The 20,227-nt window shown below is 36.3% G+C and overlaps 1 protein-coding gene across 5 annotated transcripts in view; it reads left to right on the plus strand.

Annotated features, from left to right (window-relative positions):
- Positions 1–20,227, plus strand: part of RanBPM (Ran-binding protein M) — a 37,128-nt gene that overhangs the window by 14,090 nt on the left and 2,811 nt on the right. Inside the window, exons 2-12 of one of the 5 annotated variants that reach the window (XM_053758338.1) lie at positions 139–204; positions 8,982–9,158; positions 9,802–9,992; positions 10,406–10,590; positions 10,884–10,996; positions 11,386–11,537; positions 13,273–13,441; positions 14,054–14,140; positions 16,403–16,471; positions 19,279–19,397; positions 19,999–20,110. In XM_053758338.1, the coding sequence (XP_053614313.1) occupies positions 139–204; positions 8,982–9,158; positions 9,802–9,992; positions 10,406–10,590; positions 10,884–10,996; positions 11,386–11,537; positions 13,273–13,441; positions 14,054–14,140; positions 16,403–16,471; positions 19,279–19,397; positions 19,999–20,110 (1,440 nt within the window). The remainder of the gene's footprint in view (positions 1–138; positions 205–8,981; positions 9,159–9,801; positions 9,993–10,405; positions 10,591–10,883; positions 10,997–11,385; positions 11,538–13,272; positions 13,442–14,053; positions 14,141–16,402; positions 16,472–19,278; positions 19,398–19,998; positions 20,111–20,227) is intronic. The other 4 variants (XM_053758339.1, XM_053758341.1, XM_053758340.2 and 1 more) reach the window with 4 other exon arrangements.

The raw sequence follows: 20,227 nt of genomic DNA on the forward strand, positions 1-20,227 counted from the left end.
GCTTTAACATTTTAACATCTTGACCGTCTGCTTCGTTGCTAGCACGCCGTGTCGCCGAGCAGCCAGAAGCGTAAGTGGTGTATGGGGCCCAACTGTGGATCTGTTTAATGGATAGATGTTTTCTCTATTTGTTGTAAGGTGGGACGCAGGGTCCGGGCCGCCGACCCCACCTGCCCTACCTCCACTTACGCCTCTGGATGTATCGTACGTCACATATTATACAACATTTATATTCTAATGTAATAAGTAATCTGACTCGTGGTAATTAACAGAGCTCGAGTAATTATTGAGTACGATTCGTACGTGAATCGATAAATTAAAAATATTTTGACTGAATATGGACGGTTCGTACGATAGATCAAGTTGTTTGCAATGGCAACAGAACTGTCATTCGATTTTAGATTAGTGGTTACGGCACCTAAAATTAAACAATCATTCCCATTTGTATATTCTAAATTTTTCGTTTGGTTTTGATGCCATTGGGGGCACTTAAATTGCTTATTTGTAATTTGGAGTCATAGAAAGGAAAACAAAATTACAAGTTTAAATAGCCTTAAATGGCAAGCTGTAAAATAATATGTATCATTGACATAATCGGGCGAACCAACATACGGGTTGTTAGAAGGTCGAACTTGAATGAGATGGGCTTTGAACTGGTTCCGTCAAAACAATCGAGGTTGTGGTTTAAAAACACACTGCTGACGCTCTGTTAGTTAGCACCGAGTGTTTAATAACAATGTTTATGTTTACCGCTCGCACTGAAGCATGACATGATCAACTATTTCTGTTTCACATTTTGTCTGCATTACGTGCAAAAATATAGCGACACTTGGCGGTGATGGACGTAATGAACGTGCAAGATTATTGCCTTCGTCACACGTGTGTGTTGTTGGAGTTGGAGCAAAAAATTGAAGATATATGATGTTCAGTGCCACTTGTCTTGTTTGCGAAAGGACGAATGGGTTAAGCGCATTGTTATTTGAGATTAATAATGTTTTTATAAAAATATAAGTTCCATGTCGGCACAGATTAAAAACGCATAAAATCTTCAATTTTTGGTTCATTATCGAGCCTGGCTTTTAGACTGGACCCCTATTTTCTTTATCTTCTGCTGTATTCATATTTTTAACAACTTGCACGGCGTCGTAGGTGTGTGTGATCTGCATGTAAAAATAAAATTATAAATTCATGTAAACCTAGTAACTGTACAACGTACATACTTTTACACTAATCATTTAGCATTTCCTTCAACAATTAAACTAAATTGGTACAAATTAATGTTTTTCTTCACTCGCTATGCCATCAAAGCTTTGAAGCTCGCTTTACAATATAAACCTAAATGAGGTTCCTTTGTACATTATGATTTTCTGTTTCAATATGTTTTCTGGTTTCTGGTTAAATGTTTTTAAAAGGCATAATGTGTGTGTGAAGAACTCCTTAGTCTACGTATGTTTAATCAATTTTTCCTAAGAAACAGCTGCCAACGACGCGCACGTTCTTAATATTCTTCCGCTGTAGGTTATTCCGCCACTCCAGCCCTGCCATGGCCCTTATATTACTTGCATGAATATATTATGTATAACGTGCACTTAGAATACCAAAGTTTATTGCCAGAACTCGTAACGTTATTCACGTTATGGCACTCCTGATAAATAGATTGCAACAACATTTGCCCGTTTTAATACGAAACAGCAGACTGCTGATTCACAGGCAAGCAAATATACCGTTCTTGGAATACATTTCTTGTACAAACAAATTTCTAAGCGTTCTAAAGCATTCATTTCTGTGGACTCAGTATTATACGACAGTAAAGAGCACTGTATATTACAGTGTATTCTTCAGACATTATTGAATCCTCCTTTGTGACATTAGTACGCATGTCAGAGTTGTAAAATCGAAACGTATGCCCACTTGTGATAAAGCCAGCTATTGAAATAGGATTAAAGAGTTTATCGAGTATATAGATAGAGACAGGTCAAGAGCCCGGTGTGTCATCGTGACGGTGTAATTGCCAATTTATGAATTTTAAGAATCCCGTCTTTTGCCTGGTCTGTCTCATTATTACCGCGCTTTAGTGTACTATAACTAAGAGCCAGGGCGCATCGCTACGTAGCGTCGTGCCGCCTCATTGTGCTCCATTGTTTTCCATAGGTATGGACATTAACTTGCGTCCACGTACGTCATATCTTCATAAAATTTCCACGTTGTTCGTTGACGGACGTCAAAACAACGGAGCAAGACTGAGCAATAGGGTGCTCTAACATAGAATCAGATGTTTCCTAAAAGCATCGGATATGATCATTTGAGTTATCGCTATCTAGAGGCGAAGATTTCGCGTATAAGACAATACAACTATTTCAACTTTGCTTCTTTTTACAGAAGCTCTTGTTCATAATGCAATGCAGTTTTAACTAATTAAAACGTGGTTTAGCGTGTTGTGTATTGAAGATCCGATGGTCGAGCTTTCCGCTCGATGCACGCGCGCTGCATTGAGTATCTCAATACCGCAGGTGCAGGGGCAACCCCCGCCAACGATTGCTAATTCCGTTTGCAGACAATGTTGATTCATTTGTTGTTCCGATACGGTGCTATTGTCCGTGACTTCGAGGACGTTGCATCTTTGTAGTTAAATGTATGTGTTTTCATTGATCTTCTTTTTTATTTCGAGCCAACGAGTGTCCTACAAATGGCAGAATCCACTTGGTCCTATATTAAAACTTGTCAAGATATTAGTGCCATTAGCATGGCCAAAATTTCTTCTCACAAATATCTTATTTTTACCCAATTTACATACTAACCAGAGGTCAACGAAGGCTTAATACGATACAGTTATATTTTATGGCTTCTAGAGCCTTCTCATAACAACTGTTTCACAATATTTTAAGCTTTGTATTGTCGTCATCGTTATCGCGTGTCTAAAACGTTAATTTTATTCGGAAGATCAGATTGCCGCACGTAATTCTGCTCATTAACTTTATGGAATACCAGCGTGCTTTGCGTTTGTAAAATAACAAGCCGAATTGGTACAACATTCCGTTTTAGAGTTGTTAGTTTATTGTTTGCTTTGGCGTTGATGTGGTTGTTAGTTTTTAGTAAGTTGGTTTCCTTTATTTTATCAGTATTATAAATGCGAAAGTATGATTTATGATTGATTGTATGATTTCTATCATCAATATGATTTTGATGAAATAAAATTATAGATATCATCCTGAAATTGCCACGTGAACGAACGCGTAGCTAGTTGATATTGAATTTTGCATCTTTCCAAGATATATTTAGATTCTCCAAATCTTTGATGATTGCGCTTCCATTTTTCTTCTTACAGTCATCATACATAAACCATTAATAGTTTCACACGAAATGTCATCGATGATTTTTAAAACAATTAATGGTTTAATTATTTGTTTAATATTAGAGCAACTCCTCAATCCATTCGGCCTCCCACCTCGCGCCTTGACATTTCCTCGGATACTTGACGTGTACACTGTTGGTCCTCCGCCAACAGTCTCAAACTCGGTTCTACATCGCAAAAGCGGAATCCGGCCTATTTTCGATTTAATTCAATTAACTGCCGTGTTTACTGCAACTGAAATAGCTGTGCTGGAATTTTTAGGTTCGATTTTCAACTCTATCTATTTATGTTTACAGATGATACTACAGGTTAAACTTAATGGTAAATTGAGTTCATCTGTTTTAATCAGAGAGAGAGTTTCAGTAAGACTTATTTTTACGTGGACTCTCATAGTCTGAGATCTATTACTATTTTTGTTATCTAGCGATAACAAACTCATGTATGAAAAACGCTACCGTGTGACTCAACGTTTTCTGCGTTATGGTAGGTTGTTTCTGCTCTGGCTGTTGTTTTGGTCCATTTGATAGATAGATAGATAGATTGTTTATTCGACTGTTACAGACACACAAATAAACAGAACAACAAAGTACAGTAAATCCTTAATAATATAACACAATGAACATTCGTGTGCTGCAGCAGCCAAAACGGTCATAACTCAGCGACACTTTTTGCACTAGAGATAGTACAAAAACGCTGATTTTCAGTTATTACCTAGGCAGTCGGTGCGGGCGCTTAAAGAGAGGAAACAAATATTATACAGTAAATATATGTAATAAATAAAGAATAAGTTTACAGATAAAGGATAATATTATTTTTATGTGTAAAATATGAAAGAAAAAAAAAATAATAATAAGAACATATAAAAAATACCTTTTGATAAATGTAGACGAGCTTAAGGTGTACTAAATGTAATTTAAAAAATGTATAATTGATATTACGTATAATAAGTACATAAAATAAATATATATTAATAAAATATTAATAAAATTTGTTGTACATAATAAAAGTTTAATGATCTCGAATCTTCTGACATTAGTATTCTAGTAGGTATTGGATTCCAAAATTACGTAGATATTTATTATGCTGACAATATTTTCGATTCAATTTCTGTTTACATCGTTTTTCTATTTACAGTTTGAAATATTTATAATCCCTTGTGGATGACAATGTTGAATCAGTAAAACTATAATGCAATGGTACATGCTATATTATTGGCCTGCGATTGGTGGAGCTTAGCTAGATACTCATTAGACAGAGACAGAATTTTAAAAACTTTTTCTCTCTTTCTTTTTGTTTTAAGTAACATTTTTTTAAAAGATTTGGGTCTGTCTATTCTGGTTGAATTGGATAAGCCATTTGAAAATCTTCATACTATTTGCTACTTATATTGACGTATATTCCAAACAAAAGATGCTATAATGACAGTGCAGATTACATAATCATTGTTTTTGATCATTTCAGTGATACGAATGAGCAGTCCAATTGTCTAGTACGTATCAACGAATGTTATCTATTTTATTAGCGATGGATACAATACAACCACGCGCTTGACTCATGGTCATGGGTGTTTTAAATTGCAAATCAGATATATATGTTTTTCTTTAACACTTAGGTGTTTCTGGACAGCATTACAGAAATGATTTGTTGAATAGATTTCTATTCATGACATGTAAATTAACTTTTAATTTACTTATATTGAGTTATTGATTTGAAAGAGAAAATGTCATTTTTAAATGTCATGTTGCTACCGGATATATTTATTACTGTGATATACATGCAACTGGTTTTGGTCAGGGTTTGGCATTTTTGTCTAAGAATCGAAATGGTTGCCACAATGATCACATAGCTTCTTAGTAGGTAGTTAGCTATAACTTTTCGCGCCTATCATGAGGATAGCTCGCCACCCACACATGTGGATAATGTTGTGTAAACAGGCAACGGTGTCGTTAACCTGCGAGTTTGCGTGCGTACGCGCTCCTTTGTGTGCTTGTGCGCAGCGGCTAAAGCTGATGCGTAATACTCATAACCATTCATTAGTATATACTCGAAAATAAACTTCAACACTATATCCTTAGAGTTGATTTCAGGTTGCTGATTGTTGTTTCACACGGCGCGTAATGTCATGTTCGCTAATCCACGTGAAATGTATCTATAAATTCATGATGCTAAAGTTCGTTTTAAATCGAGTGTTTCTATTTTAGGTGGTGTTGCTACGGTAGCCTAGTTGAATTTCAATAGCACAAAAAGGCTTGAAAAAACCTATATAGAATATTACTTGTCGTTAGATTAGATACATAAACTACGAAGGAAACAGTATAATGTCTTTAGACTTCCTTATCAATGATTAGTTTGTTTGCTTCTATATTATATTCAACCTTTATAACATCGAAATGTTTGTTACATTTATTTCAGTTCGTATTTGGTTTCTGCGCATTAAATTTATACACAACGTGATTTTCAAGAGCTTGGCCTTGCGATAGAGCGTTGGTTTTCACCAATCGCGTATTGTTAGTGCTAGTTCAACTGTATCTTGAATCTTGTTGTCCCTTTGATAAAGTTCATTTTCTATTGTTTTAATTTGGTTAATAAATAGTTCTGTGTTGTTATGACCACTTATCAGTGTTTCGCTTGCATCTATGTTTATTTCAATGGTAGGGTCGTTAACATCATTTGACGGCCTTGTCTCTGGATTTTGTCTATTCTATAACAATGCTATTAAATGAGCAGCTGCTGTTTGCGATGATACATCTTGTGAATTTCTATTGGTCATAATTGTATCATTATTCGTTTCCATGTGTTTATTATCATCTTTACGAAAATGTATTTCTTGACCATTACTATTATTGAGATTGAGGCATAAGTCAGTCTTACATAGCCTTAATTTAGTTTGAATGGAGTCATGGATGATAGTTATATTTAAAGTGATGATAGTTAATCAAGTGGGTATTACGTGTAATATCATTAAGTCACCTTGTTTATCATGAAGTGACAAAGTATAGGATAAAAGTTGCGTTCCAATAGCTTAAACTTCGCATCGATTGACCTCTCATGATTTGCTTAAATTAGGTCAAAGCGAATGTGTCCAATTTATGGAAATAATGAGCGGTGTGTAGGATGTTGTAATGATTGGTAGATTTGTGTAGTCTGGTGACATATAGATGGATAGAATAAATATCCGTGGTGTAATGTGGATGCCGAACCGTGCGAAGTGGAAAAGAAGAGAAAACGGGCTCTGGTCTCCGATGCTTAACGGCTAAGGACGCGGCTGGGATAACGGTCGGATGAGTGTGTGAGATAGAGATATTGAGATGAGATGGGATGTGTATTGTTAAAATTCTTCCTTTCATTGATTGGAGGTGCCATAATGAAAGCACACTCACACTTTCAGTATTGATTTAGCATCAAATTGGACATTTTCTTGTTCATAATATGTACTTAGTTTAGCGTAAGATAAACCATATCGAGTCCTACTTTGGGACGGGATGTATCTATGATTTCAATAAACTATTATTTTACTAAAAACACATCGTATATTAGAAAAGGATACAAGATTTTCAATGGGTATATACAAATATTATACAGTAATGTTCGAGGGTTAGGCAGTATCTGCAATGTCGTCGCAATGTCGTCCGCAACCTCTGAGATCAAATGCGAATTCTGACAAACTCGTGATTTGTTTGTTGGCAACTATTAATTTTCTTGATAATATATCGTGCTATTTTCATGATGGCTATATACATAATTATTTAGAAGTAAATATACCAAGCCAAGATTGCAGCATAAGAGTTATCTAAATTTAATATAAACATATTACTGCTACTATTTGTACTAGCTGATGAATGAATGCAGCCTGTGTCTCTTCTGCCTTCCAACTATGTACAAATCAAAAATAATATTAACCCATTACTTCGTTTTTCAAGAAGGACAAACAAACAAACACGCTTTCGCATCATAGATTCTAGTTCAAGTAGCTGCTTGTTGTAAAGATTTTCGATTAAAAATACTTTAGGTGCTATGCAATGCGCCACAATTTCGTACAATAATTGTTGCACACTCATATTTGCATACGCATTCGGTCTACCTGCGCCGGCCGTTAAATTTGGTCTTTGTATAGTACATAGGTCACTTTGATACGTCACTAATCTTATTCAAACAACGTACTGCAGATATTGACCTCCAATCTTATTCATACACTTAATGCAGTTGATATTTATTCATCAGCTTTTACGAAAAATACCGTATTGTTTGTATATTTGCACATCGTTTTCGGATGTATGTTATAAATGAATAACATTTGCACCTCTTTATTCATTGCTTCAAAGGTGTTTCTCTGTATATTAAGTCACACTGTCAAAGATACTCGTATCTTTCCATTTCGTGGAACAGCAATATGGCAACTGTCTTGTTTTCAAATGAAAACTTCAATAGGTAGAGATGTTTTGGCGACACAGTTTAGAGTCATGAATCATTTTATGTGTCTTGTTTCTGTTCCCCGTTCTGATTATATTAAGATCAGAAAGCAGAATAATGTCAGCATATGAAAATGGATGAAAATTAAATGTTTGGTCAGAATTAAACTTTTATAGGCACTGTTTGCGTATCTGATGTCGTGTATGGTTTGAATGGCGTTGATATGTGGCCACTATTGGCATAATATAAGTTGTTTTGCTTCCGGCAATAGCTGGATAAATCTGGAATCGGCAAAGGATTAACTGAAATATTTTTATATAGGTCTGGTTAGGTAAAGGTATAAAAATAGATTTGTGCATCAATAATTATAACACGAGAAGTAATTCTTATCATATTTACGGATGAAGCTACAAAAAATGATGTAAAGGTTTCCACTCCATGAATCGTGAAGCAAATATTCGTGATTTGATTCTGTTTGATCCGCTCCACCCCGGCAGACCGCCGGAACACGCAAATCGAATGAAATGATTCGATTTTTCAACTGGCTCGAACACTACAACACGGGGAACGATAATGAATCTGTTGCAGCAATTCATTTTAACTACTTGTAAATTTATTTTAAAAATTGTAACTGATGCTAGATTGTAAATACAACTTTGTTACTCTTTCACGTCACCTTATCAGACACACATCTGGAATATCGGACCCACTATTTCCCAATAAATAAACCTTCTGCACTCGACCCAATTTTAGTAGAAACTGGAGTAGGAATACAGCGACTGCAACTGCGATTGTGTTACTGATGAATGCATAATTATCTTGTTATCTTTATTGCACTCGTGTGTTTAACTTACTAATTGTGAGTTGTAATGCAATAATAGTAACAAAGCAATATCATAAAATAAAATAAAATAAAAAATATTTTACACTGCCTACTTATATGCGTAGAAATTACACCCAATCAAGCCCGTAATCTTTGCATGGTCCTATTTTATTCTTGGAAGTCAGCAGTCGACTTTTAAGTAAATTGTTGACGACAACGCGGTCACACAGAAAAAGATTAATCTGGTTTGTTTAATCCATTCGCAACCATCATAAAAATAATTCAATTTAAAAAAAAAAAAAACTGCCAGTTCACTTTTCCTTTTGACGGCAGAATAAGAGCAACTAAACAGTAATCAAGATTCAGTATGTTCTGAAGATCTGTCCATTATTCCAGGTCACGGCAAAACCCACAAGGATGCGGCGAGCGTGCGCGCGACGCATCCCATCCCGGCGGCGTGCGGACTCTACTACTTCGAGGTGCGGATCGTGTCCAAGGGCCGGGACGGGTACATGGGCATCGGGCTCTCGGCGCATGGCGTCAACATGAACAGACTGCCTGGTGAGCAAACTGGTACTTGCTTCTTACTTTTTAAGCCCCACCTTCCTCGTTTTCCATGACTGCCAGTTACATATGGATATCGTCGTTTTCGAAAGTTGTTGTGTTTTCATTCCACATAATGACCACGACCCTCAGTCCTGAGGAAAGTCAGCCTGATTCTCGTTGTCGTTAATCCATCATTGAATAAAGTAATAGTACGGGTACATTGGATACATAGAGCTGCTGCTCTGCATCAGCTCGCACAGTTATCAACCTGTGCATTATGACTGCTCCTTATCCTATTGCGATAACGACGGCATATTCGATAGATAAAAGTTAATATCTCATTTCAGTGCGATTCAGATTTGTGCACTCATGGTGAAGTTTATTGATATTGTTAGATGTTTCATCAGAAATAATTTATTTTAGCTTCAAACTGGTATAGAAAGATAATAATCATAAAATGTAAAGTTCTTATTAAGTCTACCAGTGTGCAGGTTTCCTCGCGACCTTCTGAAATGTAAAGATGACTAAGCATAATTACACACGAAAACTATTTGGAATTGGCAAAACATGTACCTGAACACAACACTCCAATAATACCACTCAAATAATATAAAATGTGATTTCTTTTTCCCAAAAATATAATCTATATACGTTATTATATTAATTACAGGCTGGGACAAACATTCATACGGTTATCACGGCGACGACGGGCACTCGTTCTGCTCGTCCGGCACCGGCCAGCCGTACGGGCCCACCTTCACCACCGGTGACGTCATCGGCTGCGGCGTCAACCTCGTCGACAACACATGCTTCTACACCAAGAATGGCCACCATTTAGGAATAGCTTTCAGAGGACTACCAGTAAGTTATCATGCTTGTTATACTACTCTGGTCCCAATAGAAAACAGGCACACTATTTCGTTACACTAGTGTGACCCAGAAGAATTTTCTTCTACACCGTCACTGTATAAAAAACTGTCAATAAGTACTGGCCGCTAAATTCTGCACAATTTCAAAAGACATAGAAGGAACTGTCATTGATTCTTATTGTCATTATTTTTGTTGTTCGTTAAATTTATTTGATTATAATAATATTTTTATTTCATCCAAGTTTCTTTTAGTAATGACCGACAATGATCCTTTATACAGTTACACAAGTTTCAACACTGGTTTTGGTCGGACGAGTGTCTACCTTCATTTACTCCGTTGGTTTAATCAACTGTAAGTTTATTATTTAAAGACTAAAAATAATGTATGTCGTTTTCGGCCGCCAGCCGAACCTGTACCCGACCGTGGGGCTGCAGACGCCGGGCGAGGTGGTGGACGCCAACTTCGGACAGCAGCCGTTCGTGTTCGACATCGAGGACATGCTGCGCGAGCTGCGCGCGCGCACGCGCCAAGCCATCGACGAGTTCCCGCTGCCCGACGGCCAGGGCCAGTGGCAGCAAGTCCTGCACAGGTATTTTATTCATTCGCTTTGTTTTTGTGATTCAATTGACTAATTTTCTGTGCTGCAACACCCATCTGTGGAATCTCTCAGCATCAGCAGTGTTCAGACATGAATCCTGTGACTTTGCTCCTGCCATGAATTCCATGTGACATGCTGTGTCTCCTGCTCGGTTTCACTTCTCCATTCTTCAAGAAAGATAATACGAGTTTATGCTGGTAGTTTCTAGCTTTTGGTGAAATTACTGTAGAATATAAAATTTAACGTGAAAATTTTGAATTTAACATGAAAGTTTGTGATTGCAGAATGGTGTCTACATACTTAGTGCACCACGGCTACTGCAGCACCGCGCAGGCGTTCTCCCGCGCGACGTCGCAGCCAATCACAGAAGACGTCGCTAGCATCAAAAATAGACAGAGTGAGTTTATTACATACCTTTTTGGGTCACCAATATGATTTTATAGAGAATGTATAAAGGTTTCCGAACTAAAATGAATAAAGATATATTACACCTACTCGATGAAGGAGAGAGTGAGATGCGATGTCGTAAGCTGCGGCCCATATTAGTAAGAGACAGTAGAATCTTTGAACTTTTGATTTATATTTTCTTAATACACCTGGCTAGTTTGGAGGTGAGCTGCTGCTGGTTGGGAAAAAAGGATCAATTTGATTTTATCGTATTTGTATCGATCTGTTTAATTTAATATTTATGTGTGTCCTAACACGCCAGATATGTTTTCAGAAATACGCCAGGTGCGTTTTATTTGTTTATGTAAAATGTATGAGATAGATATGTTTGCGTTCTAGGAATATCAAAATTGGTGCTATCGGGTCGCATCGGGGAAGCTATAGAGTTAACTCGTAGACTGTATCCAGGGTTGTTAGAAAGAGATCACGACTTATTGTTCCTACTCAAGTGTCGGCAGTTCGTCGAAATGGTCAACGGGTCAGATTCGGAGGTATGAAATGTTTTATATATTAATCAGATTTCTTTATTTTGATATTTGTTTGTCTGTAATAAAATCTTGCAAATTAAATTTCATTTACTTCCGCTTATTCTACAGAGCAGAAATTTTCCACGTCGCTTTAGTTTCCATGACAGTGCGTTATTATCATAAGCATGACCTAATGGCGTATTCAGGATCGGTTCCCAAAGAGGGAACTCTTCAACGGTTTATTGCACGGATATAAATATTGCCACGTGTTACCACACGTGCAGTGAGGTCTTTTTGATGACAATAGAAGCTTGTGGCAAAAATGACATTTAACATTTAATTTGTTGAATCTTAATATTTTCAGAATTAAAAGTAAAAATGTTTGTGTTAATGCTAATACTTTCATAGATGTGATAAAAATAAAAAAACGTTTGATAGGAAATGATACTTTAAAATTACGTCACGATTGAGTAATATTTTAGCGAAAAAAGCTATGTTTGTTCGACTTTAAATATTGCGTTTATGCTGATAACTTTTTGTGATTTTATATAAAAGTTGTCTTGAAATTTTAGTTTTGTACGATGGTTGAGTATATTTGTACAATTTTATTATTTTTATATGGACTTAACCAGCTTTAAATGTGTAATGATTCAGCGACGTCGTTGCAGTCTATGAATTGTCACAATGATCTTAAATACATCTATTTTATCTAGAGCATACATATTGACAATCTGACCGGGGGGCTTACCATCGTCTCTTAATGCGATTCAGTTCAGGACCTAAACTGATCTGCATCGCTAATTCGTACCATCAAGATGATAGAACGATCCATTATAGGTAGTGACCAAAACAATACGCCAATTCGATTTCATTCAATCATTTTGCATACAATTCCGTACCATGACGTGCATTGAGAACGTAAACTGGATCGCTTAGCTGTCAAAATAGGCGATTCAAAAAAGTTACTATTTCAGATAGGTTTCTACGAAAGAAGTGGCGCTACTGTCGCCGAAAACAACGATGTGGTCTATCTATCTATCTATATATATATATGTTATTGATAGTTCCTAATGTTGCCACGGAAACTATTTCGTGGTATGGTTTTTATGTTCCGTACTTTGTGTTATAACATCTATATGACCGACAAATTTTTTGTCTGCATAATATTGCATTTATTTTATTTTATTTTATTGTGTTTTGTATGTATTATAGTCATATAATAGCAAGATAATAATATACATTTTAATTTTAAGTAACAAAAAAGTGCGTATTGTTTGCACATAATGGTATGAATTTGATATCGCAACGCAACTCTTGAAACGAGATGAAATATATTGACATTGTATAGTCTTATCCCTTTATTACATTTGGCTACTGTCACTGGGGTTTACGATTCAGAGATTTGTGATTTTTATTTTTTTAATTGATTTCATTCACTCCTTACGATTCAAATGTGACTTTGTTAAGATTAGGTGGTGGTACCAGATAACGTGATTCATTTTAGGGTCCTAAACTGAACTGCCCTACAATTGAATCGTTTTGTAATAGTTGATGGTAGGTCTCCTGATGATTATTTATTTATATAATGTGTGTATTGACAGACATATAGTATTTAACTATTGTCTGTTTATCTTTCGTTTTATGTGGTTTGAGTTGTATTTGTGTGTAGGGGGGGACCCCTTATAAATAATCGGTATTATTATTATGATTACCGTGGTGTTCGGTGATGTAATGAGCAATGTTGCCCCCGACGTGTCAGACGTGCGGCGGCGCGTGCTCGTGCGCGGCGGGACGCTGCCCCGCGCTGGCGCCGCCTCGTCTGTGTCCCGCCTCCGTCACCCCCACCCCTGCCACCGCCACCACCACCGCCTCCACCGCCTCCACCGCCTCCACCGCCGCCGCCAACGGCTGCGCGCCGCGCGCCAACGGTCAGTCATCTCACACACACACACACACAATGATTAATGTAAAATTTAATAGTCACTGCCCCAAATGCAACCGGAAACACGTGAAAATAACAAAGAGAAAAAATAAAAACAGCAATAACTGACATTTTTTCTTTTCATAATTATTCAAAAGCCTTCATCATATCGAATGTGTTATTACTTACACTGGTGTCAGATTTTATTCAAGTCTCCTAAAGGCTCCTAACATAACTTACCGCCATCTAGTGACAGGTAGTCGTAAAAATATAAAAGCTCTTTGTTCACAAGTCCTTATTTTAATAGAAACACCAGTGACAAAAACACCGTGATAATGACAATGTTTTTCAAAGATATGAAATAAATCATAACATACAAACATACATTGTAATACATAATGTTTATTGTTGATCACTTCTTGACAAAAGTTGTTACGAAAATTTAACTTTTTATAGTGGTCGTTTATAAGAACATACTTTTTAAAAATGGACTTTCCAACCAACTTAATTCCAGCTGCATTGTTACAAAATGATCATAATTATATATACATATATATACATTATATATACTTTTCCCAATATCGAGTAGACTATTTCTATATTGGTTGTCGACTTGCAGGCGTGTCGACGTCGAGTCCGCGCCGCGGCGACTGCGACGTGGACATGTGCGCCGAGCCCGGCGCCGAGCCCAACGGCAACCACGCTGGTATGCCATTCTGTACCTTATTCTTATACCAGGACACCTCAATTTACTGTGAACTAAATTTTCGGCGATTTCCGATGACCCGAGATTGATATCGTCGAATTAAAATCTATATTTTCTGCGATTTGTTGTTCGATGAAAATTACAGGATTACAAGATTCTTACACTTCCTAAACGTCATAATCCGTTAATGTGTTAAGACAAGTGACGTGGGAAGTAAGATATTGTTTACAATTAAATTAAACATCTATATGCAAACCATTTCCGATTATTTAAATCAAGATTTTAACCCAGGCTGAATATACTATATATATTTTTGGCATATATACTAGCCTGACAGACTTACATATATTTAAAAGTCCATTTTATTTTATGCTTTATCCGGCCATATTAATATATTTTAAATTGAAATAATTGGCTATCACATACAAATTACATAATTATGTAAGTTTAATTATTGTTAATAATTATTGATAATACACACTACTGTAATGATTATAATTTATGTAATATGTTTACGTTAAAGTTATGTATAATTTGCACACCATATCATTCATACTAATATGATTTAATATTGTTTAGACACATTTTTAAAATTTTATTATAATTTGCTGGCCGCTTAGTTTGCATGCTCATTTTTTTTTAATTTTCAGTTTTGGGTCTAACAAAATTATCTAAATTTATTTTTTAAATTGAATAAAATATCCATCAGGAAAAAATGTGTGAAGAATTTATTCAGTAATTATCATTTTATTATAAAAATTAGCTTTTTCGTCTTTTACTTTATCTAGTGCTTTTTTTGCCATATTCGATATCACTTGCTGAGAAACCGTACAATTTTGTTAGACCTCAAAAAATGTCATCTCGGGACGTTTTGACCCATCCCTCCCCATTGGTTGACCATCGACAACCGCATGAATTAACATGACTAAAGTTACACAGGTGGCAGCGGTGGCTATTAGTCCTTTAAGTATAACACGGTGGAATTCTCTAACAATAGTGGCTAAGATTAGTGTTGTGTCGTTCCTAGGAATTTTCAAGTAAAATTCTCAAGAATGGGGATGTTTCACACTCCTGTTCCCGAGAACGAAATATTACTAATTTCGAGGTAGAAAGTGGAACGCACTTCTGAAATGGAAATTTGGGACCGGCACATTACTAGCTATGATTCCGAGTAAAACTAATATTAGTTGGTTGTCTGTAGTATTCAACCGCATGCTCCGGCGCTTGTTCTGTCACCGCATTAGAGCACCACATCGGCACTAGAGCATATTACGTTTGTTTTAGACTTAGTTCGGCGCCCGCGATGTTTTATGAAATTGAGGGTACTTATTTGTAATGACTCTGTTTAACTCGGTATTCGTTTAAAGTTTGGTTTTTCTCTTGAAGCGAACTGTATGGGACTGCGTGGGTTTCACGTTAATTATCTATTTCTTTTCACATGATCTAGGTTGTCTGTTATTAGATTTTTGGCTCTTGGGGCAAAATCAAGCTTGAACTGAGTTTACGCTGTGTTAAATTACAGAAGCTTAAAGCTTAGAAATTACACAAAAAGAGCTGTAATTTTAAAACAAAATTAATATAATAGTTCTTTTAGCAGATTAGATTTACTCCGGTATAATATGTAAAAAATATGTTTTGATTGTCATTCTGAAAATGGATCTCTGATCTCATATCTGATGGAAATAAGAAAGTGCCCCAATGCTATTTCAAGCTAACAGTGGGACATAAAAAATAATTGGGTCAATGTTAAGCGAAGAGTAGACTAACATCTGATCCGGACAGCCTTTCGTGTATCTTCTAATGCAGTGGCTGCACTATCGCGCGAAGGTTTGAATGGTATGAATACGTTGTGTAAAGATTCGCAATGTCTATCTCAAAAATTCATGTCATCTTTTTCGCCCGCTAAAATGATGTTTTGACGTGCGTAAGGATAAGCGACAGTATAAACTATTCAAAATTCAAAGTTCTATATTCAATTTAGGATGATATTTAAATTAAGTGAACTGCCGACTTCCAAAGCGCGGGTGAAGAAGAAGCGGCGCAACAAACTTCACCGCAGCCTTTACTCCAAATTCGCGCTAAAACTAATGCTTTGTAGCTTGAAAGTTTATGGCTACATACATCGTGGTAATGCAGCTACGCAGCCACACCAAGTACCCTCAATGACCCGTACACATCAAGTTGTTGAGCATACATCGCTTGTTATACTCTCGGTAGTACGAAGCCGTACGGTAGCGGGCTAGCAATGAGGTGTGGTTGTAGGTGTGGCGGTCGTGAAGGGCATGCCCGGCGTCACCGCCAGCGTGGCCGCGCTGCTCGCCGACTATCCAGGTGCGTCTCACTGCCGCCTCCTTCCGATCTCATTCCGAGCGACGATACTCTCCGTACACTCATATCCTGACCTCTTACTGGCCGATGCCCGGCATAAAGCTGATTTTACGCAAGAAAAAAGGATTATTTAATAATGAAAGGATTATCTAATAAATTATTTCTCAAAATATTTCAAAACTGTGTTAAGTTCTTAAACTTGGCAATAACTTTATTGAGTAATTACTTTCATAAACGCAAATCGAAGAAACGTAACTCTTTGTAAACATAATATCAGTCCAGAGGAGTCCTAAATATTTCATTTCAATTTCGTTATATCATTGAAAGTTTTGCAATTAACAAAATAATTGTTGTGTATAAATAAAACCATTTACTTGTTTCGATTGCCTTTAAATACATATAAAAACAATATATAAGCGACAGCTCTATCTTGCAACTTTCCTTGGCATGCAAAATACAACGTAACATTTAATCTGCCAAAGCTGTTATTTGACTTAAAATTTTAACTAATGTATTGTTATGGAAACATGAAAACGCGCGTAGTGTGTTTGATCACTCAAAGTGGGGGTTTTGTTTTTGGAATCGTGGCAAGCGTGTCTCGAACTAGCGTCGGCTCTCTTCATTATACACGCCAGGACTGATTCCAACTATGATCGTGGTAATATAAAAACGTAAGCAACTAAAGCGGGTTATATCTATTAATATTATCTACTACTGCCTTTTTTAAAAGTAATTGAAAAAATATTTTTTATCAAAATTTATCCGACCATATATTATTGATCGCGTACATCTGCGTTTGTTCAATCTTTTACCGGGCATTTGGTTACCCTCTATATATCATACTCACCTCGATGATCGTGTCGCTGAAGACAACGACATTCCTTATCCACATCATTATTAATGATTGCGCTATGGATGTGAAATTGTCTGACTTTTCACTGGAGAATTGGAATATTTTTTCATTAAACCAAGAACACAATATTTTTGCATCCACACCGCTCTACCTCGACTTCGAATCTAAACTAAGATCTTGTCTCCGAAACCTTGCACACCATTTCTTCAGTGTTATCACTATTATTCCGAACGCACCAATCCTTTTTATAGGTTCTAGACATCTATATGTGTGCCGCCATCACCCACCGTTATCATCCTCAATTCATTATAACTACATTTTTTTCTGAATATAGTATTAGACTTGGCGCGTAATCCCTGTCTTTATATTGAATTAATAAATAAGCAATGAGGTAAGTGTGCATTACACCAACGCTGGTAGGTAAGTTATAACATCACATATTATTTTAATCGACGTTTTTCAACTCAACATTAACAATTATTTTAAGTTGGCAAACAAGCATAGTTCAGATTAAATAAAAATAAACATAACAATCTTTTTCTAGACTCAAATCTTATAATTTGAGTTCAGAAACGAAAGAATTTATTTAACAAACTCTGTGCTAAGAAAGGCATATTAGTTTTCTGTAGTCAGGCAAAGGCCAGTGAGAAAATTATATTGAATTCAAGTTTATTTCAACATTTAAATTGCTTGATAATTTTCTTAGCACAGTCTTGTCTTTTGGTGCAAACCAAAAGTCATTTTATGGTTTTGGGCTCAAAGCTAAGTGAGATTTGGAGCTGAAGTTTAGATCGTGGCAAACGAAAAGCTGCTGTGAAATGGACACGGAGCACCAAAGAGCTACTTATCTCTTTTTTATGTGTAAAAAAAAATATTCAAGCATGTGCCGATAATATCTACTACATGAAGGAATGATATATATTCGAGATATAAGTCAATAAATGTGTATTATGAAACTTTGTTGTACCAAGTAAAAACATACTTAAAACAAACGGAAAACTGATGCTGAAAGCATTATCTCCCAGCTAACCAAATAGAGCATGTTTATTGTGCACTGTTTTGTTGTTTTATATTTCGTGTTCGATCAAATATCTTTGGATGTTCAACTTTCTTACTGTCTCGGTCTAAAATAGCGAGACAGGGACGGAATTAAAATTGGGAACGGTTTCATTAAAACTACGAATGTGCTTGAATATTGGGGATTTTTGCATGGTCGATACGGGGTGCATGGGGGGGCAGGGAAGGTCCGGAGAGGACGGCATGACAAATATCGCTTCTTATATATCGCCTACATATACTATATATATTATTCATATCTACGTACTTTTACACTTTATAAAAAGTAGAAAAAAGACAGACAGCCTTACTATCTGTAAACGATGGTCTCAGAATATTAAACAAATTGTAATCTCAAATTTTGATAAAATTTAACAGTCACTAAATATGTTATGTCTGTCATTTATATAATTTGATAGACAATAATTGGATACCTATTTGTATAGGAGTATATCCTGGTATATGTTAAAATTATTGACAATCATCTAATTAAAGGGTGATGTGAAGTTGTAATAACCGCGCATGGATACATATTTGGCCGTGTCTCGGCGCACCAAACCTCACAACAGTGTCTCCATCACATTTCTAAATGTTTTGTTATTTGAGCAAGGAATTCTTGTTTACTAATTTATATAGAAGTGGCGAAGGAATTTGAATATAAAAAATCTATATATTATAATCAACATTCAATTGTTTGGTCGGTTCTAAAGCTCTCAAACTGAGAATTGTTTTTTTTTTTAATTCGTTTATAGTTAAATTAAAAAAGTAAAATAATATCGGCGATTATATTAGAAAGATATTATATGTCTTTAAACATTTTGTTAGAATTCCTTCCTCATTATCAATATCGCCAATTGCCTTCAAACATAGTCAATATAAATGTGATTCGCTCTGCGAACAGAAGCGGAGGCCGGGTGCGGCGCGCGAGCGTCCGTGGAGCGAATGCTCGCGTTCGGCCGCGAACTGTACGCGATGTCACAGAAGCTGCAGCAGGATCTCTACCACAAATCTATGTTGGAGGTGAGATCATCATCAAGTTTATATGCATTAATACCGTTTTAACATACAGATTTTTAATAAATGTAAAAGTCGAGCTTTTTAGAAATCATTAAGTTGCTTCCGTAATAAATGTGAAAGTGTGTGTTGTTTGTATTTTTTTCAAGTGTAATGGAGCATTGAATCGCAGTGATTTTTTGTATGAAAAGCTGACACGGGCTATTTCTTAACAATTTTAGAGTAATTGATATTTATGTACCTACATTTGCATGCCATTGTTTGGCAAAATATGTGATACTATTTAATTTTAACATCTTTCTGTGCCATATTTTGTGCGAATAAATGATTCTTGATTCTTCTTGATTCTTAGCCAATCTTCGGTAATGTAAATTTCAACTATGAAAATAAATTTACATATTTTATCCGATTTATGGTTTATCACATCAGGGTCGCGCCACGAACTGGCGTGACCGTATTTGCTCAAGAGTAAAACATAATAATCATCTGTCTATATGTTGTATATGAATGACTTCGATTGAATTGAAGGGTTCACGGTGTTATATAGGAACCTTGAGATATTTTCCCAGACAGTATAAGGTTTTGGTAACACTGTCCGCGTGTGCAGGACGCGTTCAGCTTGCTGGCGTACAGCAACCCGTGGGATAGCCCCGTGGGCTGGCAGCTGGAGCCCGTGCGCCGCGAGGCCGTCTGCGAGGCGCTCAACTCCGCCATACTCGGTGAGTGGGGATACCACTACAAGGTAGACAGGGTAGACAGACAGGTCAAGAATACCGAAACCATTATAGATAATGATAAAGAACCAGCTGGCATATTCTATATTATTTATTCTATAT

The sequence above is a fragment of the Plodia interpunctella genome, chromosome 18, assembly GCF_027563975.2.
Source record: "Plodia interpunctella isolate USDA-ARS_2022_Savannah chromosome 18, ilPloInte3.2, whole genome shotgun sequence".
In the NCBI taxonomy this organism is placed as follows: Eukaryota; Metazoa; Arthropoda; class Insecta; order Lepidoptera; family Pyralidae; genus Plodia; species Plodia interpunctella.